Source organism: Gnatocerus cornutus, chromosome 2 (genome assembly GCF_029298725.1).
Source record: "Gnatocerus cornutus isolate USDA-ARS CGAHR chromosome 2, icGnaCorn1.1, whole genome shotgun sequence".
Taxonomy (NCBI): domain Eukaryota; kingdom Metazoa; phylum Arthropoda; class Insecta; order Coleoptera; family Tenebrionidae; genus Gnatocerus; species Gnatocerus cornutus.
Genome location: NC_142234.1, coordinates 16,136,431 through 16,162,700, shown reverse-complemented (window position 1 = coordinate 16,162,700; position 26,270 = coordinate 16,136,431). Strand labels below are relative to the sequence as shown.

At 33.5% G+C, this 26,270-nt stretch overlaps 1 protein-coding gene across 2 annotated transcripts in view; it reads left to right on the top strand.

The window, feature by feature from the left end:
• The window catches only part of tei (irregular chiasm C-roughest protein teiresias), a 103,701-nt gene extending 77,672 nt beyond the window's left edge, over positions 1-26,029 (top strand). For both annotated transcript variants that reach the window (XM_088029989.1, XM_088029988.1), the window contains 2 exons: positions 24,310-24,485; positions 25,507-26,029. In XM_088029989.1, coding sequence (XP_087886115.1) covers positions 24,310-24,485; positions 25,507-25,767 — 437 coding nt within the window. In that variant the 3' untranslated portion in view covers positions 25,768-26,029. The remainder of the gene's footprint in view (positions 1-24,309; positions 24,486-25,506) is intronic.
• The last annotated feature ends 241 nt before the right edge of the window (positions 26,030-26,270 follow it).

Here is a 26,270-nt window from a genome sequence, read left to right as displayed (position 1 = left end):
TTTCAATTAACTTTCTATTTATTTAATACACACCACACTCTTTGATAAATTTGCCAGAAGCGACATGTTTTTTACCCAAACGAGGTAGTTTTATTATTATTAATTTATTTTTTGATAAAGTTGTTTTATTTGCTTAGACTTTTGTGCACCAAATTTAAAAAAGACTAAAAATTATGGATTTTGGCAATTGACAATTTTTTTTGCTTATTAATATTGTAGTGTAGTCAGCGAGTTCAAAATTCAAACGCTGACTACACGCCAATAAGTAGGTTAGCTTAAGTTGGGTATATGGTCCCACGTTATCACAATATACTAAAATTCCAAATAAATTAATCTATAATTTTGCATTTTACAATGTTGCTACATTACTTGGTACAATTATTATTGTAAAATAAAGATTCACTAAATGATGGATGCGCCGGGTTAAAATCGAGTATTTTCAAGTGAAGTGAGTCACGCGAAAAGTTTAATAAAATTTTGGCACCTTTAAGAACGTAATGTTTATAAATTTTCTCGAACTAATTTTAGCCAGAATATTTTAGTGTGTAATATACTGAGTGTTAAAATTTCGCATTTTTCGCATGCAAGGACTATAAAAATTAATTTTAGAAATGTTTACAAGGTTGTTATCAAAATTGTATTGGCGAGATATATGTAGTAGCTAATTAAACACATTTTAAGAGAAAAATCCTTTATTGACGTTACGTCCTTTAAAATGGCGGCCTAACAACAATAATGAAACTTGCCACAATACTCCAATTAAAGTAGTTAACTGTAATCTAACCAACAATTAAAGTATATTTAAACAATGAAAAATTTGATTCAATATTTACACTGACTCCATTAAAATGTTTGTGGCCGTTATTTTCACCGCAGCCCTATTAGCGCCTAAAGTTGGCTTTGTGTAATTTATTTAATCAAGTCGTGTGAATCCCAGGACCGGCCAAGTACGTCAGAGAAGTGTCTCTGTGTAATGCCCACTGTTTGCACAACGTTGCCAGTGTTGCCATGACACAACAACACAAACAATGTATGATAGGTGATTCATCACCGACTCTATGACAGTTCAACGGATGGAAAACGAAGATTTAGTTAGTGCAAGTGCATTTTATCCAGGTCAACTTGTCATTCTACATACATTATTTTGCAATATATGAGCACGACAATTGTTTCTATAGCCAAACTAAAGGTTTTATCGTAGAACTCACGCTAAATTACCCTCTTAGTAACTAACCAGGACAATGCCGTTTAATTGTCTGAGCATTTCCGTGTTCATTGCATACAATAAGAATGTATATTTGACAATACATTTTACATTTAGTACCGCACGCTGTGTCGACTAATAAAACGGGGAAATTTTGTTTGCAAAACAATCAATTACTGTTAAAAATTGATTAGTAATTTCGATACTTGCAATTAACTAAAAGTGATGAGTACGACACAGTGTAACAACAGTAAAACAAGAAACCATCAAAATTTTAATTGACGTTATAATTTAAGGCTTGTAACAGTGTCGAATCGATTTCCACGTAAAATGAAACTCGAATTAATCACCCAAGTTAATTCAGCTGAAAAACCTCTATTGCAACTTCATCAATATTTTTGTGATTCCAATTCTGGATTATCAGAAAGTAAATATTTTATGAAGTAACAATGCTTCCAAGATGGTATCATTCCTATTATAAATAAACCGATTTTGCGGTCCAATAAAGACCTACGTTTTACGAGGGTTGAATGGCGGGAGACGCAGAGATAAGCTGCGAGTTGGTCGGTAACTGGACCAACCGAGCGGGGAAAACAAACTGACATTTTCTATCTGGAAGTCCGTAAATCTTGGTCTGACTTTATACAAGCGAGTAACTAGATGAGGAAGACAGGGCCAAACAGGAATGTCCAAAATTAAAAGCCGAGAGGCAAAATTGAATACGACGAGCGTTTATATTGTTCAACTGATAAGTTTTTGCTTGTGTCGAAATTTATTTCGAAATGATAACGAGTGAAATTTTAATTAATTTAAAGGAATCACAGTAATGTGAGAAAGACGGGGGATTTATACCGCATGTTGACTCATTATTTTAAATTTATTGTACAATCTGGGCCCTCAGTTACACTCAATACCTATCTACTGTTATTAAAAGGTTAGACGTGCCACGGCGATATGAAGAGAAATTACAATTCCACTTTAGCTGAAAAATTAATAATCGTAGGATGTATCTTGAAGGTTTAACGAGTTTTTGATTAAATTTACAGAATTGCTTTACACTTATCTTTTAATTATAGAAAAACTTGAATAAAAACCGATTGACCATTACCGTAACCTGGAACTAACATCTGTTGAATTAAGTTTGTAGACAGGCATGATCGATGAAAGCGAGTTTACGACGATATCCGCGGAAGGTTAACACAACCTTTTGGTAAACAAGAAAAAAATCCATAACAGGGTCTTGAAAATAAATACCCGGACGCAAACATACTTTTATACGAATCTAATTGGGTTTTATAGATGATATAAACAAGTTATTTTTTTCAACTTGGAAACAAAACCTAATTCATAATGTTTTATTCTCAGAAATGTTTAACTTTCTCATTTATTACATTTAGTAAGGGGTGAAATTTTTGGATTTCCTATTATTTCTACTTGTTTTTCGATTAACTTATTTTTTTTTACGTAGATATTTAATTTTTGTGTGCTATTCGGTCTTGTGGAACAAGCTTCCTTTAAAATTTTTAAATATTAAATTCTTTTATAAACTTTTTAGATCAACTACTTTCAATTCAGGAGAACATGAGAATTTTTTCTTTAGATGTTACGTTTTTATAATTTTTTTAGTCCAACTTTGGAATTTTTTGAGAATTCTGAAAAATTTTCGATTTTTTTACATCTTTTCAATCCCGGAAAACTTTCTGGAAAATTTTTTATTCTCTCAAATTTCTTTTAATTTCTTATATTCTTTTACTAGATACATAATTCTTTACCTTTTTCGAGACCTTTTTTCAAGTTTTTAATTTTAAAATTTACATTCTCAAAAATCTTTAAATTCAAAAATTTTCAAAATTTAAAATCAGTGCAATGAAATATTACAAGTTTAATTGCCCAAAACAAAATTGCGAACATTCAAATGAACTTTCAAAGTTTAATAATTTTCAGTTTTAAAATATTGAATTCTTGGCACCTGTTTTTCCTATTCTTTATTCTTTAAATCTTATCTGATTTGTAGTATGTATTGTGTATTTGTAAAATGTGGACAATATAATAAAATTAGAGTAAAACGTTTATTTGTAATGACTTCTACAGCTAAGGAAATGAAAGAATTAAGTTTCCCTTTTCTAATTTTTGGTCCACGAGATCCCTCTCGAACAAACAATATCTTTTTGTTGGTTTCTCGAAATCTCCCACAGCGATTGAAGCTGTAACCCAAGATTGAAGGATCTCCCGCAAAATTGTGTCCTAGACATGACCTCCTTGAAGAAACAAATTTAACATCTAAAAATCTATTACTGAAAGGAGCTGTTGGAAAATATCGCGAAAGATGTGATATGGAGCAGATCCGCATTTGCTCAAATGAGAATGCATTAACTTGATGCACTCGATAAAGTAGGGTGCTAAAAAAGTTCTTTCCTGTTAAGATAACGATTTCTTACGAACGTAACTGCGGCTATTTGATAAACCAGCAAAGAACACCAATTGTGTAATTGATTCGTTGAATTGTGGTTTATTCTCGTTTAATTTACAAATCGGTAAATAAACGGTGGAGATTATTGTATCTATTGGTTTCAGGGAATGTACATAAAAGCGCTAATGATTTTTTAATTGCAGTTGAATCGCGATAAGGGTAATATTTTACAAGGCACTTTAGAAAAAAACATCAATTTATTTTCTTATCAAGATTTTGGAGTATCGACAACCCACGTTTACCCCATGAATTCTAAAGTTTACCCTGGCAATGATAAATTTGAAAAATGCATGTTTTTATATCGGAAAGAACATTTAGACGGACGTAAATTGGCCGAAAAGTCCCAAACCATCAACGCCTTTAACATGTAAGGGTAGAAGGAATAATAGAAATTCAACACGATTTCAAGAACTGTAAGTGGCAGACTGACGGGCCTAACGATAAATGACAACTACTTAGGGAAACTCAGAACGAACCCGAATGGATAAGAGCATAATCGATGAAATTCACCTCCATATCAAGATATAACACTCCGCCGTCAAGTTCTTTTTATTTAATTATAAGCAAACACGGAATGCAAACATCAGTGTCGTGAGCGAGAGTCGCATCTATTGTTTATCAAGATTAATCTGTCTTTAACAGACAAGAAATGACAAATAGCTGAATTGCGTCGGGCTGCCTCTCTGAGAGATTTATCATTTGCAATCGTTTGGATATGTATTGTATTGTACTGTTGCAAAGTGACAAAGGTTTCTGATTAATTGGATCACACCCCGCAATTAAAGCCAAACCATTTTTCATAACTAAAATTGCACAACTAGTCAGAATCAGAAGGCACTCCTGACATTTTATTACCACCGATGACACTACAAACACGATCAATGTAACTAACCGCATTAAGATAATCAAAAGCAATGATCACGTCAATTCGCAGTGGGTGGTCTAAATATCAATCTTACTTAACGAAGAAGTAATCATATCAAGAAGAAAACGTCCTCCTACAATGACAGGATCAATGGATAAGAAAGAAAAAATATCAAGACGTCAATAACTGCAGTGTCAAGCTCGCTGAACTTGCGGAGATTTCGACCAGAAACTGTTCAAAAAAAAAAGTTCCAGCTTGATTTTACTTAGGTATAATTGTACTGAAACTCGAATTAATCATTTAAAATGGAATAGCCGGTCGATTACTTTTGTACATTATCCGTATCCGTCTATACTGTATTTAATGCATAATAAAACCGAAGAATCGAAAAGCGTTAATGTATCCCCACAGTGAATTACTGGCTGTCGGTTTCGGCCCATTTCGCAGCTTTTACAGCGTCCAGTTGACGCCAATAAATTAAGAGAAGGAGCTTTGATGGCCTGGATAGGAGATTAAAACTCGTGAGTCCACTCCCCTTCCCGTGCGAAAATTTAACAAAGATATTAACAGCAGATTACATTGAATTATATTTTAACGGCTCTTTAATATCAGCATGAATGGAAACAAAGGGGGACTGCTGTAGAACCGTATAAAAACTCAAACCGCTTGCCTTTTTAATTTTGATGAATTTTGACACGCTTAGCCGAAATTGCTCCCCACATGTGTATTTCGCCAAGTTCTAAATTCAGGATGCTATAAATCCTTGTTTTTGCGTATTTTCGGTCTTTGTTCGGATATTACACTTTGAATTACAAAAAGAATTTTAATTTCTATTCGGTAAATGCGGAATTTAAGCGATGTTGGCTGGAAAAATTAAATTTCTATTTTATTATGGAAAGGAACCGTACTCTCTAATGAAACTTGCCGGAATTGATACGGTTATCTCAAAAAACAGTTAAATTAGTTGTATTTACGTGTTTCTACTACGCTTGACTAAAATCTCTCTCCTTGAGCAGATTTAGAAAAAGGTCACATAAAAACGTTTTAAAAGAGATTCTAGAATTTACATATACCTATGAAACTCTATCACAAATTGTATTTACCGTGTTTATTATTAATTTTTTGCAACAACGTTACCAATTTCTTTAAATAGTATCAAAACAAAAAAAATGTATATAAATTTTCCTGCTACAAAATTTTGAAATTTGAAAGCCTTCTTACACATATTGGAAGTAGATAGATAATGACACCATCAAATTACGAGAGTTTCACGTTTAGTTAGGTAGTACTATGTATGTCAAAAAGTTAAAATTCCTGATTTTTCTATTTTTTGTAATTTTGTATTTTTTTGTAATGTGATAAACCGCAGAGGCAACAAAATGATCTTAACGGTAAATTTACATGACAATGTTTTTCTTGAATCTCGGAAGTTGCTTTCAGAAATAGCATTTATACCAAAGAAGACGTCTTTGCATGTCTTTCTCATTCCCACTATAGTAATTAAACAAAGTGGTTTACGTTTATTTGCGCTAATTAAATTAATTGAATCAGTGAATCCGTTCATCAGATTATGTTCTTCATAAATCACTGAATTTCTAAGCCAGTACACTTCCTTCTAACGGTTATAAATGACACAAGAGAAATACAATAGACATTCTTTGAACTAAAACGGAAATAAACGGGTAAAACCAATTAGTCAGAGAACACACCTCATCCATCAAGAAATGAGATAGATGATTAGCACCTTGTATGTTCAAGACAAGTTTTCGTTAAAAATAATTTATTTCAAAGGTCAATTACAAAGTGTGCTGATTTAATTTTTTTACATCATCAGTTATGAGAAGTTGAAGTCAAGAAACGCGCACCGATAACGAACAAGACATCGTAAAACGGAAGAATAAGGGGATTTCACGGACAATAACTCCTTGCCAATGTTCCGCTCTTGAAGTTGGTACAAGGAAGTTTCGCCGATCCGCCATGAGATGATTCACGTTAACCGAAAAAACTTCAGCGTCTCTATTTGCTCCATGATACTTGATTAGAGCTCGTTAGGGCGGGCTGTTCCGCAATTCCAACCATTTTACACGTCACTGTATACTCTTGAACATTACAAGATGCTATTAAGGTAGACACTCGACTTAAATACAAATGTGCCAAGTCATCTTAAACCTTAGTGAAGTTCGAGATAATTAAGTAAAACCCTTATATGTGCCAATGGTGGAGCATCGCAAATTTTCTTAATGTGATAACAAAAGGGTAGGCGACGCTCGTGTCCTCTGAATCGTTTTTAGATAATAAAACTCGTTGGGGTAATATAAAATGTCTGATAAAACTTTTATGGATCTTACAGACGAGATAAATGTGAAAGTTCCAAAAGAAAATTTCAAGTTTTATTAAAATTACTATTTAAGTTTAAGGAAATAACCGTCAAGCCTCTTCTTACAATGTCCGACGTTCTATAAAGTGAACTTAGGTAGAATACGAAAACATGGATTTCAATATTAAAACTTCATGACGTGATGTTTGAATACAAAATGCAAATAGGTCCTTAAATACTGTCTTTCAGAAACAATGCACATTTAGATTGCTCTGCTGTAGTGCAACAATTGGAGGGCGCTGTTTTAATGTTTGGAACTAAGAGAAAATAACACGTCTTGTGCAATTACTTCTCAACTGCCGTTTTGAACTTTAAGTTATGAAAACACATTGTAATTCACTTATTGAATAGTGTTTGGTAATGCCTGCCTATTGCTCTATTGTTCTCATAAAGCTTACTTTGGCGTAGTTATCAGTTAGAAATCTATTACAACTTCTAGTCAAACATTCACTTTTTTCATTAATCGGTTGCAAATTTTTTCGCAAAAGTAAAAATTTTTGAAGACAAGAGAAGTCCGCATTTTTAGTATATACACCAGCAAAACGATGGTACAAATTTCATCTTTTTATATGTTTTTGATCCGGAGATATTGGAACCGGAAAAATCCGGAATTTCAAAATTTTTACCTTCTGGCGACAACCGTTTCTAATCCAGTTATTTCTTAACATACGTGAAAATTTAGCACAATTTTGGGTTCTGCATGAATTTCTGCGTAAAATGGGTACCAATAACTTAAGTTTGCTCCACAAATAAACTAGATATCGACTAAAATAAATTTTCAGGGTATGTTTTTGGAGTCATGCTTAAGGAGCCTTTTTAGAGTATATATTAATCGAAAGAATAGTTTACGAGTGGCGGTCAAAAAACGAAAACTCCTTTTTTTTCATCGTTTGATGAACTTGTGACTCTGATAAACTAAAAGTTTTAGAATGTAATAATTATTGAGATGTAAAGATTTTTGTTTTTAGTAGAAATCTGACCATTAAACATCTATGAAACAAAAATTCAACTTCAAACGTTAATAAACAGTTCAAACCAACTATAATACAACTCTAAAGTTAGATACATAACTGTAAGTTTCTTCGGGGGCAGTTAAAAACTTTATATTAAAATAACTTGCGTATTTTAAATAAAACAGTCCATTAAAACTTCGGTTTAATTAAGGACGAACTTTGTCCACTCGAATTATCACAAAATTAAACAACCCAACTTATGTCGAGCATTTTCCTTCATTAAAAATTAACCAACTAATTTAACTACAAATATCTATATTTTATTAAAACTACCTTTGTTTAGACTAGTGTAAATCAACACAGCGAGCCTTAGAATTTCCTTTAGGTTAGATCGAACTGATATAAACATTATTTGCTACAAAACCACAACGAATCTCCCTTTCTCTCCTATTTTAGTAATCAGCACACGTCCAAAGCGCGAGAAATTCTAAAGATCACTTTTGATATGTAAATAGATTGTAATTGTAGCTCCGTTCCCCTTGTAATGATACCTCCCCAGCACATTCTATGAGATTCCCTTTTCACGCAAATAACCATTGTGAAAATGCAAGAGGTATTATTCAAAATCCAATTAATTTTCTTTGGTTTATTCGTAATCCATTTTTAACAGCTCCATAGGCGATAGACTTCAAAAAAGCCATGCTTTTCTGATATGCTCAGGGGCTTACAATAATAACATTCCTGTCATGTTTGGAGAAGCGTGATAAAGTAACTTACAATAATTCATTTTTCTTATAGGCTACGACACCCTGAGGGAAATCATCAAAAAAAATTACACGGTGTAATCTATAATGAAAAGTTTATCATCCTATCTGATACTGTAGTTGTTGGATAAAATCCCAAACTCGCAGAACTCTAAACGCAACGTCTGCAGTGATAGTCACGTGCGAAAGGGCCAACTTCACAAAAACAACTTGCAAGATGAGTTTTCTACAACAAATTACTTCTTACATCACGATATAATCGTGGTGTTTGTAAAAAACACGCTATAAAATATAATGTAAGACAGGTAATCAACGCGTGTTACCTGGTGTTAGCAAAAAATAAACAGGGAATGTAAACACGAGAATTTACGAAGGTCTAGTCCATAGAGAAGGTATTTTATGACTAATCCAACATAAAAAATACACAAACCCACGTGTTCCACCACGAAATATTTTCATTAAATGCGTACAAAAACCAAAAGGACGCGGGAAAAAATGCTTGGCCACATTGATTAAATGTAACGGTATATGTCAACGTGAATGCTGAAAAAGTTTAACGTTTCAAGGCAAGAACCAAAAATAATTACTGCTCGACTTCCCCTAGTCGAGCCTTCAAACAAAAGAAACGTGCAGATTTGTTTCTTTCTTGTCACCGAGCAAATGAAACAAATAGGTTTTTGTTGGCATTGATCTTGAACGTGCACACCTGTGGCCAAATAGGTGTAGCATTGCAGTAAACGCAAGGTCACGGTTTTTCAGAAGCAAAAACAAGTACCAGTTATCTAAGGGTCATTTCAAGGGAAATCACACCGAGGTCGCTACAAAATTATATTTTTACACTTTTTCACATGTTTTTTACTTTGGTCAGTTCTCAGCTTCGTTTCAGGATTTGTCGAACTCGAATTTTTCAGGTTTATAAATTATGACTTCTTTAGTCAGAGCATTTAAGAAGCTGAGAGAGACTAATAATCACAAATACTTGCGAAATCCGAGTATTTAGAGACCGCTAGTTTAGAAATCTGGAAAATCCCAAAAATCTGAATCGAAATAAGTTTATTTTGATGTAGCTATCTGAACAATCTGATGTAGCCAAAAGTCCTAATAGACGTCCTGGATTAAAGAACCGAATATTTATGACCTGATTTTATGAATACAAATAAAAACTAAAAAGAAATCGATGGCTTTAAAAGGTTTGAACTATCCACATATATGAATTGGAATTTTTAGAAATGTTTTTAGAGACACCCATGAATTTCACTTTTTCTACTTATTAAAATTTATAACTTCTACAATTTTAATGCTCTAGCGATGACATTTTGGAATACTATTCCTTTGACGCTATTCATTAACTGTATCAAATTTCCAAATTATAGAGCAAGAGACACAAATTTTGGAAAATTTATTTTAAGAACTAATCAAAAATTTAATTTTTTTTATTAAAATTTATAATTTACATAATTTTAATGTTCTGGCCATGACAGTTAGGAATGTTATTCCTTTAAGGCTTCTCTTGAAATGTGCCAAATTTCAAAATAAAAGAGTAAACGATACAAATTTTAGAAATTTTCTTCACAGAGCCAATCAAAAATTGCATTTTTTTTGTTAAAATTTGTATTTTTTTAATTTTATAGTTCTATAGATAACATTTTGAAATGTTCTTACATTGCAACTTTTTATTAACTGTGCTAAACTACAACATTAAGTATAGAGTAAAAGAACAATAATTTTTTTCTTTAGAGCCAACCAGAAATAAAAATTTGTAATTTCTACAATTTTAAATTTTTAGCGATGACACTTGGGAGTTTTACTACTTTAGGCGTTATTATTAACTGTACCAAATTTCAAAATGATACAGAAAAAAACGAAATTTTTTGAAATTTTCTTTTATTGCTACATTGATAATCTTTCGGAGTGTTAGTTCTTCTGTCTTTTCATAAGTTACGTCAAATTTCAAAATTATATAGCAAAAAACACAAATTTTAAAAATTTTCTTTTTTGAGTCAACTAAAAATTTCACTTTTTGTAATAAAAAAAATTGTAATTTCCCCAATTTTAGTGCTCTAGCGATGAAACTCAGAAGTGTTAAGAAGTTAAGAAAAATCTAAACCGAAATAAGTCTGATTTTAAAGTATCTGAACAATCTGAGCCCAAGGACCTAATAAAATCTAAAAAGAATGCAATTATTTTTTTAAGATTTGAACTATCCAAATAGGTAAAAATGTATAAATTTATACTTAAATTCGAAAAACCGAAAGAGATCATAGAATTTCCAACCTGACGTTAAAATGGTTCTACAAAATTGAATTTCTTCCCCTCAACTTCGTCTTAAAAATACTCAATCTTTTCGTCCTTTCTTTTAATCCCTAAATATCATCGACGGAAGAACTCCGCGTCTACCACATCTAATTTACGACATTACAAAAATTGATTACCCTCACATAATCAACTTATAGGTTACGAGGCAGGGAGTAATTGCCATCGTATCGTTTTAATTTCAAGGGCCCTCAACCGCAGGAAAACAAAGCATGTGTAGTGAAGCCCTTCCACTATAGTTCTTGTATCAAATAATAATTGGTATTTGAAGATCTTGTTAACGTACGTAGAGTTCCTTTGGGAAAATCCCCTAAATTTTACCTTTTCCCTCGAGCCCGTACTTCTAGAATAAGTTAACGCAATTATGTTAGCAACTAAATAGCATTTAAAACGTGACAGTTGAAAATACAATTTTACGATACAGTTTAATGAAGGAATTTACCAGCTCTCTCATATATAATGAACGTAGCGCAACTGTTTGAGATACAAATCAAGTGAAACGGGGACAAAAAACATTAATGCAAATTTGATGTTTTATTTTTACTGGTTAACCCAAAGTCAACGACTCTGCGAGATTTAAATTAATTTTATGACAAAATAAAATATGAGTTTACGATAGAATCCCTTGAGCAAATATGCAGAGCGGCCAAAAATCATCAAAGTCCTCTCCTTGTCTTTGTCGTTGGAATTAACTCGTCCCAACGCCGCAAATCTCATATTTTTCGAGCAGAGTCTGGCAAAATTTTCTCGGTTGACTGAACTATCCAGATGTATCTGCAGAGATACCATCGTGGAAGTTTTATAGGGTTTCCAGAGAAAAATTGACAAAAAGAGAAAGCCCGTCGAAATTATTGCGAATATTAAACTCGTTAAATGCTGATGATTACGACTTAATTTATTTTTAATGAGGTGCCGAGGCAAATTTGTGCAGAGTAGAGTTTTCCGGATCTGTTGACCCTAGCGACAATTTGTGCGTAATAAACCGGATTGTTCGACGCCAGAAGAGAAGTAAAATGGTGCGTGTGCTAAATAAGTTTCGTGGAGTTAGTGGTGCATGGTCAGTGAGAAGGTCGTCCTGAAGATATTTCTCGTCCCAGATCTCGTTGGCGCTGTCGTCCCAAGGGATAAGAAATTCTCCTAAATTCACAAGGGCGAATCCTGGAAATCTGTAAGGGTGATGTCGTATAAGATCGGAACATTAAGCAGACACCGCCTTACACCTAATAAAAATTAATCCAATCCTTCGCTTGATGCAAATTGGCTGAGACATCGTCGACGCGGCATAATCGCCCAAACTGAATTTCACACTTTGTAATTTTTCAAATATCGCCAATTTCTGTTTCTCAAATAAGATTTGATAACGCTCGGTATTTATAGAGCACTGTGGAAGAAGCTGATGCAGCGGTTCTCTTACTGCTGTAATAAAAGTTTTATTTGTTTCTAACCCCTAAAAAATATATGAATTTATTGCTACAGCTTTCGGCCAGGACGAGCTTCGCCACTCTAGAATGGTCGAGCTTTTTTAGATAACGCGCTGCGGCGAATATTAGAATAAAATGGTCAATGTAATTTTAAGGCAGACGTACACTAAATCATAATTTAATTTTTATAACATACTTGTCTCTGTCAAGACTGACACGAACGAAGTCGAATTAAACAGACAGCCGTATCTGTGGAAGAGCTATAAACTTTACGCGAACTGTAGCGTGAAGTTTTATTTTATGTTTATAGCCGCAGTTTTTTTTATCTCATGGCGGATATAACATTTTCTCTATATCTGCATTTACTAATTTGGGTCAGGTATGGTGTTAAATCTCAAAGGAGAACGCTGAAAATTGTTAATAATCGCTTAACGAAATTCAAAGAAAGTACAGAATAAGACCCGTTTTTCATTATATGAAAGCTTAAATTAAATAATTTTCCTCCAACATGTGAGTATAAATTTCATTTCATGCTCCAATATCCCAACTCGAAATGAAAGAAATATAAGCTCGCACGATTTCGTCTTAGACTGTTCAGTGCAAATCTGTTCCACTAGCAACCTGAATGCAGTTTAAAACAGTCGTTAATACTGTAAATGATAAAAACGACACAAGTCTGCAGGAAAGAGAATCTACCCGAAAACTAATCTCGATGCCAAGTCAGTTTTTAATATTACATAAACGTGAAGACAGTGCCATAAAAATTAATTAAATCTCAGTTTTCCTGCAGAGAATTTTTGTAGGCGCCAAATTTAAAATTCGGCTCGTTGATTGGTCGTTCTGATTCAATTGAGCAAAGTGACAGTTCTTGTTTGACATTTTGCAAGAATTGCGGGAGTTTCAATAAATCAGCATTGTGTAACTCGCTGAACAACCAATCACAGAGCCGTATTTTAAATTTGCCGCCTACAAAAACTTCTCTGCAGGAGAAGTGAGGTTTAAGTTATCTCTTTCAAATTCTGCTGATTTCTAAAACTGCTTCTTTTTAAATCGGTAATTGTCTGCAGGAAAAATAACGTATAGAGACAGTTTGAAAAGGAATTTTTATGATTTTAGGCAGAATTTTATGACGGATTAAAACATCCTCTAAACTCTTGAACTACTGAGCATTAAAATCGAAATAGACGCATTGAAATTTCTCAGTGTCGAGATCTTCACTTTTAAAGTCTTCTCAGTTATAAAATTCTGTACCAATCGGTATGAAAGTTAGTGAGCTTAGAGTTTCCGAGCTACTCTTTCAATTGGAGGACTTAACCAGAATCGATAACTTTTACAAACTAATAAGGGTTTAATATTGCGCCCATTTGCACACAATTTTTTCCCAAATTCATACATTTCCACCACAAAAACCTGATTAAACGTTTTAAATTTTCTTCACCAGAAATCTTCATTTCCAGATTATTCAACTTCCTAGTTGAAAGACTGACCCGATGGCCATGTAATTTCAAAAACTTGTAGATTTTGAGCTACTCTTTCGATTTAACCGGATTTGACACGTTTCCACACAAAATTGCGCTTAATCAGTTTATAGCACTAACAGAGACACATCTGAAAACTTGCATATATCCGATGTCTATTTTCAATTCCTATTCTGTTACGCATAAGTGGCTGCCACTTTCGAAGCAAATTTAAATTTAAAAGAGATGGTAAATTTGATATTCTACGTGCACATTTGTAGCAATTCAGAAAATGTGTCTCTGCACTTGATTGCTGCCTTCTTAACGAACAAATTTCCTCTGTCTACTCCACTAAAGTCTTCTGAATTTTATTATTTACGTAACTAGATGCATTTTATATCGCTTCATCGATCACTGTAAAAAAACACTTCGGCTTCAATCTTCTTAGACGTTTTTAACACACTTTTCTTTTGTGAACAATGCAATATGTGATGTCGTCGATCTATTAACTGTCCACCAGCTAAAAAAGTTTGATTCTTAAAAATTCTGAATTAGCAATGCATAACTTCTTATGTTTTACTCCCAGTTCAAAATGTTTATAACAAGCTAAACTACTCTAAAGTGTAATTAAAAGTTTAATGCGAACGCATAAATGGAGAACTTGAAGCTGTCGAACGAGTATAAACTGATACACAAGTAATGAAGCAACTCCTTATTAATTTCCTGACGAAGCTATCGGTTTAGATTCCGCGCATTGATGAGGATATGACGTCGAACAAAGAAGCATAGCATTTTCCGGTCTCATCATCAGGAAATATATTGCTATCAGATAGCTAGATATATTTTCATGTCAACAATTTCTGGCATTTTATCTGTACAAAAGGCGCAGCTATGCGCCGGTAAAGATGTCGTAAATCAAGTTAAAAAAAGAAGCTTTAAAACAGGCAGCCAGGAAGGAGTAGAACCGTTAACAGCTAGCAAAGATAAATCTATCTATATTTTACAAATCGATATAAATAACTGCACTTTAATGTCGGAACATCTGCCGGAGATATCCGAAGTAATCCGATAAAGCAACTCGGATTGGGGTTGATTTTCCCCCGGGGAGAACTAGTTACGACACCCTTTGATCCAAAACCTACTCTTTACTAGTTCCTGATGGGAAAAGTTGAAATTCATAGATGTATGTTTGATTAGAGCAACTGAACCGAGCCTTGTGTGTTCTAGTTTCGTCATACCAATTCTGCCTTGTTAAATCTACAGCAGGTTGAAGATAGCCTTTAATGACCGTATAAATAAAGCTAAAGTGGTTTGAGTTTCAGCGAGAAGGATTTTGTAAGTGTAATGTAATTTTCCGCAGAAGAGGTTTTCCTTGAGACTTCTCAATGTGAATGTGTACAAATAAACATTTCTCTTTCAGAGTGGATAATGAACTACCCGCAAAAAATACTATCTGAAAGCTCAATCAATGACCCAACAAGTTCCCTTAATTTACAAAATTCTCGAAATCAAAACGCTCCAAATGTATTTTCCGATAAACACTGCTCAATTACTTTCTTGTTCATTTGGGTAGAAAATCAAATTTTTCAATCCGCTGACGCAATAAAACGGCAAGAAAACAGTTTCCTACTTTTTTAATGCAAATGTATAGCGTCTTCATTAAGTAATCGAAGACGGATTAGTTTTCAAACATTCTCCCTATTGACAATCAGAGGGAGAGGAAAACGGTAGAGAGAAAAACGCGGTGATTTTAAAAGCACGACCTTATTAGATATTTATTAACGATTATTTATAGTATGGGGGAGATCAGCTCGTATTTTCATCGAGAGCAATGTTAACAGGAAAAGATCGGAGTTTAAAATACAAGAGATGATTAACGACATCAATACGGGAAGCTGCAGACTTAACAATGTAAATGTCGATCTGTTATAAATAACCTCAACCGGAAACAATATATTATTGCGATTTTTAATCTGGCGAGTAATATTATTATGCACCTCAAGACTTTGATGAAGCGCAAACGTTTTATCACGAGAACTTTAAAGACGGTATCTACATATTCTTAATTAAAAGACAGGAAGTAATTAAGATATAAGGATGTAACACACTCTGTTTTTGAGAGGTTGATATTAAAGTTGTATAGAGTGTAGCGGTGTTCTGTATCTGGGTAATAAAGAGCAACACACGTAAACCAAGACAATTCCCTTGTCGCCAACTTTACGGACGTTACTGCAAAAGTGTTGGGCTTGGGCTGGGAACGTCTTAACTTTCTACTCCGATCCTGCAGAGAATTCGCAACTGTACACGTATCTCTGTTATTGTTAACTATGACTCAAACAGCGACTAAACTAGAGGCTTTCTGGTGGATTATAAATATTAACTTGAGGTCACAAACTGAATTTAAATGTTTAAATTGTGCCGCCACTTTACACCGTCACCGCAGAGATTAAATGATAAAATCCTACGATTTTACAGAAAACACAATTCGCAACTTTACAAGGCTATTTATATCGCGCTGGGAGTTTGGGACGCTATTTAAGAACTAGCTTAGCGGGCGCAATTATCATGTGACAGCGGCGGAATAATAATGGCAGTTATCAATATGTTTAGCAGCAAAGAATTTTAAGTTAAAAAGAAAGTATAAAAAAATTGTAGCTAAAATCTGAAAATATAGAAAAACTAACTGATAAAAAATTATCGGATTTCGTTGCCTTCAATCAAAATCAATATGAAATATCTTTCCCCAGTGATAATGTTATGCTACAACGCAACAGCTCCCGCATAGCGAACAAAATTATTTCTGACACCACAAAATGCTTTTTAATTTTCCACTCCTTCAATAAAGAATCGCATTATACCCAACCTAACGAATTTATAATTTAACAAGAGCACAAAAGTTCGAAGCAACGCTCAATGCTTGGATAAACTTATCAAACCGTAATCGATTAATTCCGTTTGGTGGGTAACTCAAGAAAGATAAAATATCCTTAAATTTATTTACGATCTCAGTTAATGTCGTTGTAAAGTTGTAAATGCAATTGTATAGGATAATAACGTAATGAAATGTAGTCGTAAACAACAAGTGTAAAATCGAATGGCTTTTGACGGTTTTCCCACAAAAACAAAATTATTTAATAATGAAAACACTTAACTTTCCACCGCTGGAAAAACCACATTGGCAATATTGGGAATTCGGTTCGGTAAAAAAGAAGGTTTCTATTTTTCACAGATTTAAAAGATTTAGATTTTTTATTATTTCTCACATTTATACAACCATATGAAGTAGAAGTAGTTCATTGAATTTTCGATTTTGGAAAGATCGACCATAACTCAGTTATTTGTGGATTTTGAGCCCAAATTTCGAAACTGCGTGAAATTCTGCGTAAAACGAGTACCCTATCATTTAAGTTTACTCTAAAAATTAGCGAGATATTTTCCGAAGTAAGTTTAGATACGAATAGATTTAGTCAAGCATTTTTTGTCTCTTGTAGAAAAGACAAATTTTCATCAATAAATTCCGAAATTTTAATCACTACTAATTCAGTTATTTGTGGATCTACGAGAAATATTTGCACAGTTTTGTATCTTGCCTGAAATTTTGTGTGAAATGAGCACCAATAATTTAAGTTAAATGAGCGAAATATTGATCGAATTAGTTATACATCAATCAAAATTTGTCCCCTTATTTAAAAACAACACTTGGTACTCGAGATATTTTGTTATAACTTTACATTGCAATTCCCATAAGCGAAATACTGCTGGAATCCTCTTAACTTAACACTTTAAAAGGTTCGGTGGTCGTCGACTATTTCAAATATCTGGTTTGGCATCCGGGATAAAAGTTTTGCCGGTTCATTTCATGCACATCGGAAAATTCGCCTCCAGTAAAGTATCTCTAACTTGATAAAGAAAGTGAGTTGACCATTTTTTCCGGAAGTGAGGATTTTAATTGTGTGACTCGAGGTGGTGGTCTTGTTTAATATTCTTCAGATGTGATTGGCGGATTTAGATTTGATTTGGTCGTCTGACTAGCAGTGTGACCGGAATATAAATGGACGGGCTACAACAAAATAACAGAAACTGCAGTGATGCGCCACCATCGCTCTTCAAAATTGATTAACTTCTTAATGTAACCCTGATTGTTTCGCATGAATATTAAAACTTTTTTTCCCGCTGAAAGTGGGGGGTTGTCGCATGAAGAAAATTGCATTAAATTTCAGCAGTTTATTATAGAAGTTTGACATGAAATACAAACGGAATATGCACTGGAGAACAGGACAAAGAGATTTAGTTGCGTACTAGATAAATGAATAATCCCAAAAGTTTGTTCCCTACAGTTTTAATATGGAGAAAAAGTTCACGAAACGTGACGTACGGACGACTCCGATGTATGGGATTCATTTAAATGTTCGGACTCACAGGGAGGAGTTTATCATGGGGTTGGTTCACATATGGCGTGCTGCTTACAACTGTTTGTGTTTGTTATCGGTATAGAATAGCGGAACGTGTCCATTTTATCCCATAACAACCGCTCTTGAACAATGCAAACAGGATAAAATACATTCACCGCTGATACTGGAAATAGTCGTGGGACTAATCTCATAGTCCTACAGAATTGACAAGGGAAGGGTGGATATGTTTTATTACCCCAACTTGTAATTGCACAATATGCTAATACGGGAACATTTACAAAGCCGTTCTTTTAAAAGTAACGACATAATAGTCAAAAATTTATATCTTCTTTATAGACGAACTTAAATCTTATATCAGTTTTACTTTTTATTACTGGAGATACATCTCTGGTTTCGTTCCTTTTTGATATTTTAATATCAGTTCAGGCACTTTTATGGAGAGTCCCCTTCAATGTACGTATGGAGCGCTTTTCCATCAAGTTTTGACGGCAGCTCGAAATTTTATATTCAAACTTAGCTGACGATGTATTTAAAAATACCAATAACAGTTTTATTACGAAAAAAATTGTGAATGTCCCAATCTTTGTGAAATTACGAGTTTTTTACGTTTAAATTCGTAACTTTTTATAGAGCAGCTCAAACAGCATAACAACGAAAATCTGATGATTATTGTAAAAACATTATTTTTAGTTTTCCCACAGTTGTGCAGCTTCATCAACTCTCGACTTTCGTTCCGAAGTCATGTCCTTTTTTGGAAAGTTAACCGGTTCATTAAAACTAATATAACTCTCGAGTTATATTACCGAGAATTACGCCCCAATTTATTGCAGCAATTTTACTTTTAGTTTCGAAGTTGTACAGACATAAAGCGAATATAGTTATGCGTTTTTCGCTACTAAATTGGACAAAGAGTTAGAAATCTATTGTACATTCAGAAAATTATGAAATTACTGTGGCTCTAAAAGACGTCTTAATTAGTCATACGTATGCAAATGAATTAAGACGCCTCTGCATCCCGAATCTCAAAGACTGAAAATTGGCTTAACTCTATACCATAATAATGAATTTAACAGGAAATAATATTCTCAGATGTAAGAGAATATTACCGCTCCAATTCAACTCCTAATCGATTCCAAATTGGATTCTAATTAAAGGAATCTTTCGCTGAGGCGAAAGCGTTTCAAATTATTTCATCAGAGCATTGTTCACAGAAAGAGCTTGGATTTTCAATACATATCTGAATGGTTTTTTTCCCGGCAAGTTAAACATCTCTCTATAACAAAATGTATAAACTCAAGCTAAAATAACAGAAACATTCATCATACAATTCCAGGTTCGCTCTTCCAATTGGAAATGCGATGCTCGCGACTGATAAGTTGCAAAGGTTTCTTTTCGAGATTTTATCCGTCTCCCATCTTCTAATCAAATTTCGTCACGACTTTCGCTGAATTGGGTAATGGTATTTTTTAAATCGCACTGGTTTCTTTCTCCTCCTTAAACATAGCTAGTTACGATAAAATGTAATCACGAAGGGTGAACGTAGAAATCCCATCCTAAAAAGGGAGAAATTGTGGCTTGGTGCGGGTGTTATATATTCGCCTTTTTGTAATAAATGGCCTTACTAAATTATTCACCTGCTGTTGAAATCGGACCACCATAAATTCGTTCACAATAAAACCAAGGCGTGTATGCGATATTAGAAAGGGATCTTGTTGGGCTCAAGTATCCGCAAATCAGCTTGAAAATGGCTCACATGGAAATCGATTTCTGATCAAATATTTATTAATTCATGTTGGATCAAACTTTTTTATTGAATAGATTCGGGTGGGATTCAAAGTTGCGAGTATTATTGTATTTCCTAACAACAATTTTAACAGATCAGATGAGTTTACTTTAGATGATAATAAAAACATTCTTCTCATGTTCAGCTAGCTCAAAGTCCCTGAAAATCAATACGACCGTTTTTATGTTAGATTTTGTTATTTTCGTCGCCAGTTTCATCACTACATTTTTTCCAGTATTTGATGGCCTGAAAGAATTGATTATTTTCATTCCATTTGTTTGCTAGTTCTATAGTTTACGTCCTCGCTTTTACAATGTCACCATATTGCACATCCCAACTTTGGTATAAACAAGGATGACTTTAGCAACACGTCAAATAGATATATGAGTTGAAAGGACTAGTGAGTTTACGATCCCTATGCCCTAGTGTGGCTACGAGATCGGGTGACCGTCAGTACGAAGCGACTGGAATATTGCTGTTGAGGGATTTGAGAGTCGATTTTTTATTTAAATGCTTATTGCTTTCGACATTTTGATCGACTGGAATTCGATACTCCTGTCGGTTCCAATTACACGGTTTGAAATATGTTGTGTTATTGCGATGAGAAAAATACATTTGGACGTTAGGCGCTATGGTGAGGCTTTCTGTTTCTAATGGGTTTCTTGTCATGTTCTGAAATTCGAATTGTACACTGACATGTGAAAGACATACAAAAATCGATGAGTTTTACTCAGCTTTCACTCTTAACATGCTTCCTTTAATAATGTTAAAGTTAAAAGGGAGATCTGCCTACCTGTCAGAGGAATAAAAATTGCGGGGGCGACCGTGATGTCTCAGATCCGTATTTTATAATATATCCACATAATGAAATGTACAAATTGCAACAAGTATGGAAAATATAAAATTGCAATTGCATTTCAAAGAAATTCGATTTATTTCCGAATAAGTTTTATTATTCTCGATATTACGACGGGAAATGGGAGAAATATCAAAGTGCTGGTGGTGAGTTTGATATTTCTAGGTTTATAGTTCAGTGAAAAATGTATGGAAAATATGCAACAAAAAAGTCATAAACTTTAACTGGGCCAAAGAGCCAAAAAAACAATTTTAGTTTTAGAGCAAAGAAGTTTGTTACTACTTTTGAGCTTCGCATAATAACTGTGCTGAAACTTTTAGAACGAACTGTAACTTTGGAGTTACAATTATGATGGAATTGATTTATGGGCATTACTAATTTTTATTTGTTTAATGACTATTACTAAATAAAAAAATTTTAGAAAATTTTATTTTTGAACGAGAATTTGTTTACTTTACTTTGAAAATTTTCATAGTTATGTTTATGAAGTTGTTCGACAATGTTTTGGAAAGCCAATTTAATAACGATGGAAAACTAAAAAATTAACAAAAGTGAACACAGTGTACTCAAAAAAGATATTTTACTAGCATCTCAGAGTCCTGAAATAAAGGATTTCAGATTCAGAATCAGGAGGCAATTCTACTTTAGAAATGTCTTTCCAATGTTCCAGTACAAAAAAACTTTTTTGACTTTATCTAAGAAATAATAGAAAACATTAATAATTTAACTAAAGTCGAGTCTTAATGTTGGTTTAATAGAACAAGAATCCCTAACTTGTCCGTTTGTTTTTCTGTAAAACCACCTTTTCTGATAGACTTCTTGCGGCGTTTCCACCCAAGTAATATAGTTCAGCCACGTTCGTCTGAGCCACCATAAAATCATAAACATTTGCGGGCGACCGCAACGGGACAGCTCGTGGTATTTTCAGATTTACGATGACGACCAGACAGCTGGCCTGTTTGGGGAGGATTCTTATATTGCAGGGTGCTTTGGTAAATAAAGATCAGGTAGATATTTTAAATATTTGCAGATTGGGTTGTAATAAAAATTCTGTATTATACAAATGAAAATTTAATCCTCCACCTCGCTTTCGCTATCGTCACTTTCATCGTTTACATGTACAATAATTTCAGGAAATTGTGCTTCTGACAGATAACTATTTTTTATATTAACAACATGGTTGCATTACCTTGAATAAATTTGGAGCAGTTGAGTAAAAAAAACTCCAAAGAGTTGGCTTTAAGCTTCTAACATGATGCGGTAGCTTAGTTCCTTTATTATAGAAACCTAAAATCGTTTGTTTTTTATCTAATGGGGATTATTTTTCTCTGTCTTAAAGAAAACGTAAAGAGTAATAAATAACGTTATTTAACTCATTTTTGACAAAAATTTGAGATTGACTCTTATGCTTATAAGGTACCGAGATGTTCAGGTACATACATAAACCCAAAGTAGATAATTAAGGACCGTTAAATGTCATTTAAAAAAATACTAGGGAATGAAAGTTAAATCAGTGGTGGAAATGCTCGTTACATTCAAATTAATTCGGGGTGCTATCCCCCACTAAACTTTTACATTTTCGTATCTTTGCGTTACAACTTTACTTAGTTCGTTGACCTAATTAGGGCCAAATGTAAAAAATTAGATAGTTTACTTTGGAAAAGTTGCGTCAACCATATTGTTAATATAGAAAATAGTTATCTGTCAGAAGCACAATTTCCTGAAATTATTGTACATGTAAACGATGAAAGTGACGATAGCGAAAACGAGGTGGAGGATTAAATTTTCATTTGTATAATACAGAATTTTTATTACAACCCAATCTGCAAATATTTAAAATATCTACCTGATCTTTATTTACCAAAGCACCCTGCAATATAAGAATCATCCCCAAACAGGCCAGCTGTCTGGTCGTCATCGTAAATCTAAAAATACCACGAGCTGTCCCGTTGCGGTCGCCCGCAAATGTTTATGATTTTATGGTGGCTCAGACGAACGTGGCTGAACTATAACAGAACGATTATGATCCAACGGCCAGGATCCGTAATAAAACATAACCACAACACTCACCGCCTGGTAGTTTTCGCTAATTTGATCCTTAGGGATTCCAACAACACAAGAGGACAATCGACGACCGCGAACATTAACTGAAGTTTGGTTGCGATAACTTCAGAACGACCAGACTTAATAGAATGCTTTACATGTTAAAGGTTCGCTCGGGGATTTAGTTTTATACCTAGAACGTGGAAGAGATGCCTCCCATCTTGATAATTCTTATCCAATTTTAAATGAGAGCTGCCCAAACTGCTCTCATTTTGATATGGAACAAAATAGACTACTTTTATTTATTATCAGCAAAAGTTAAGCTGTGACTTTTTGTAGAGATGATATTTTTTGATATTCTAAAGAGCAGCGCATCTGCATGGTTGGATGGCAAAAAAACCGAACGTTATATGAATAATAAAATGTTCAAAGTTTCCATATGCCACATTTCACAATCAACCCAATTACCGAAGCGGATAGTGTGGGTAAACACGAGCATATCTGGCGGACGGAATCGAAATTTAAATTCAGAGCAGGTAGTTTCGACTTCTTTAAAGACACATTTTCCACAAAAATGATGTATAATTTAGATTAACGCTCATGAAAATTATAGATCTTTTTCTTTCGTTTCTACAAAAGTTATCTCGCAAATAATTAAAAAATAATATTTGTTGTGGAACTAACGAAAGTCGACTTTTTTCCTTGCGACATTCCGATTAAGAACTGTCTCCAAATTAATTTCATGCAATGAATATTCATTACTCCATGGCAGATTTATCTTTTTAATTCGAGAAAAATTCTTTTGTCCCTTCATAAATATAAAGAAGTTTATTTGTAATTGCCGCATCCATAATGTTAAATTAAGCTTGAACAAAACAGGTCTTAGTCAACATTCTTAATTATTCCAGATTTTCACGTGCACTTTATGGACTAATTTATTTACGTTTTGTGTGTAAATGCCCGCTATCCATCGCCGTATTTTGATTCTTTTACAAGAATACAAAGACAAAGCCAGATTGTCGGAGATTTACAATTATAATTCCCTTCTGTTTGTGCATTCCCATTCCTGTTCTGGCTTGAAATCCCAAAAGTCGTAAATAAACAAGGACGCTGAGTGAAAACCGCGGTTTTACGTTCGCGTAATTTAATATTCTTTACATTTACCGGAATATCTATCCGCATTTGTCACAGATAATACCGGTAATTTGGTTACTATCATGTAGTATTTCATTTGCAAACATGATTTAGAGACTACCGTCTTTTATCGTTTTTGTACTGTCGAGCCAAATCGAATTAGTAAGAAGAGTTATTCACAAGGCTAATTTGCGGAAAATTGTATGACAGAAGCATAATGTCTGGTTTCGTTGTTAATGCTTTTGGAAAAATTTCAGGTCGGCCTATGGTAACTCCAAGCAACAAAACCATCACGGCAGTTTATGGCCAGCCGTTGACTCTGACAATGGAATTTTGTGCCAATCCTCCTTATAACAAGGTCTTCTGGATAGCGAAAAATAAAGTTTACATTCCCGGAGACGCTGACAAAACTGTGATTGCTTATGGGATTACTGTGAGTATTCTTGTTAGAAAACTGTACTTACTGAACGAGTCGTTTTCGTAACCTTTCCAAACAGGCGTTTCCTTTTAGGTGGAAAGAAAGCGTTATAAACATGTTATTTGTTCAAAGCGAATGCTTGAATAAAAGAAAAATACATAAATGAAGCTATTTTATTAATATTAAATAAAATTATCGTTATTTATACGCAGAAACATTTTCTCCGGTTAAATAACAATATCGAATTTAATATAATTTATTAACAATACAAAATTTACTGCAATATTTAGTTTTAAAAAAATTACAATACAATTTAAATAGTTTGGATTTTGTTGATACCTTAAATCATTTTCGATTCTACAATCTTTTTGAATTTCTGAATTAATTAATTAAAATGCTATCAATCCTTGCGATTCTCCTGATCCTTCAGATCTATACAAAATATTTTCAAATTCAAATTTTAAAATAATAAATTCTATAAGTTTGCTAAAATAAAAATAAAAATGAAAGTTGTGGAAATGAAGATCTGAGAACTTGGCAATCCCAAAATATTGGGAAGATAAAAATCTACTTATTTTCGTCCATTTACTTCCTTCTTTGAATTGTTTAAATTCTAGTAGTGTTAGGAAACGACAAACAAGTAAGATTTTTTATTGAAAAAAGTTATCTAGAACAAGTGGCGTTCCGAGGAAATTAAACCAAAATTCATTACAGCCGATCGGGATCCAAACGAAGTAATTCAGGAAAGCACAGTTATTTCCAATAAATAAGGAATCCCAATACGGATGCGGTTGCTCCAGTTGCTATTTTATCCAGTTCGCAGTCAAGGTTTTCGTTACAATTCCTCTACGAACATCTCAAAGAAAAAGGAAAGCACTTAAAAGATTTACTGTTACCACTGCTAATCTTTTGCTCTAAGGAACAAAGAAAGCTGCAATATTGTCAATATTGAATGCGGAATAGGGAAGAATAAAAAATATGGTTTATTTGTACCGAACTCCTGTTTTGTATAGTGAATGGATTGTTTCTTTTTCAGAATTCCTCCGACCCCAATTGCCACCAAGCCGTGTTGTTTTTAACAAAAGTGACTTCTGGAGAAATAGGAGAGTATTTGTTCATGGTCCGATCACCAAATGGCTTAGCAGAAGGAAGTGTTCATGTGAATATGACTTACGCCAGTGGTTACAACATTCAAGATGTAAAGTCAGCTTGCGTCTCACACTGTCATTTTGCAGCAGCAGTTTACGTAAATGTGATTATTTTGTTATTAATGAATTGTTATTCCCGACTGAATTAGATATTATCAGATTACACCACAGTATATTGTAATGTATACTCAACTTACACTAGGTTATTTAAAGAAAATATTGTGAGGATTCTTTCCAGTAGCTAGCACAATATTTTCAATTAAATAATTTTTTATAAGAGTCATTTTTAAATGTATAGTTTTCTATTGTTTGCAACCAAAACATGTAAAAATTTGTTAATAGACGGCGCTTAAATGTAAAAATTATCTGTAAGGAAATAATGACATGATAATAAAATATTCGTCCAACTAACCATCTACTATTTCTTTATCCACACATCTATTTACTGTTGAGAAAAAAATACAAATCGATGGGAATATAAAAAACTTCAACTTTAGCACATTAGTCCGAAAAATGAATTTTATTTTTTATTACTTTCTTTGAAATTTTATTTTGTTAAAATGCAAAATAATGGTCATTTCAGTATATAAAATTAAAAACTACTGAAACATTCTACTTTTTACTCGAAATTTTGAATCTTTGAACCGATAGT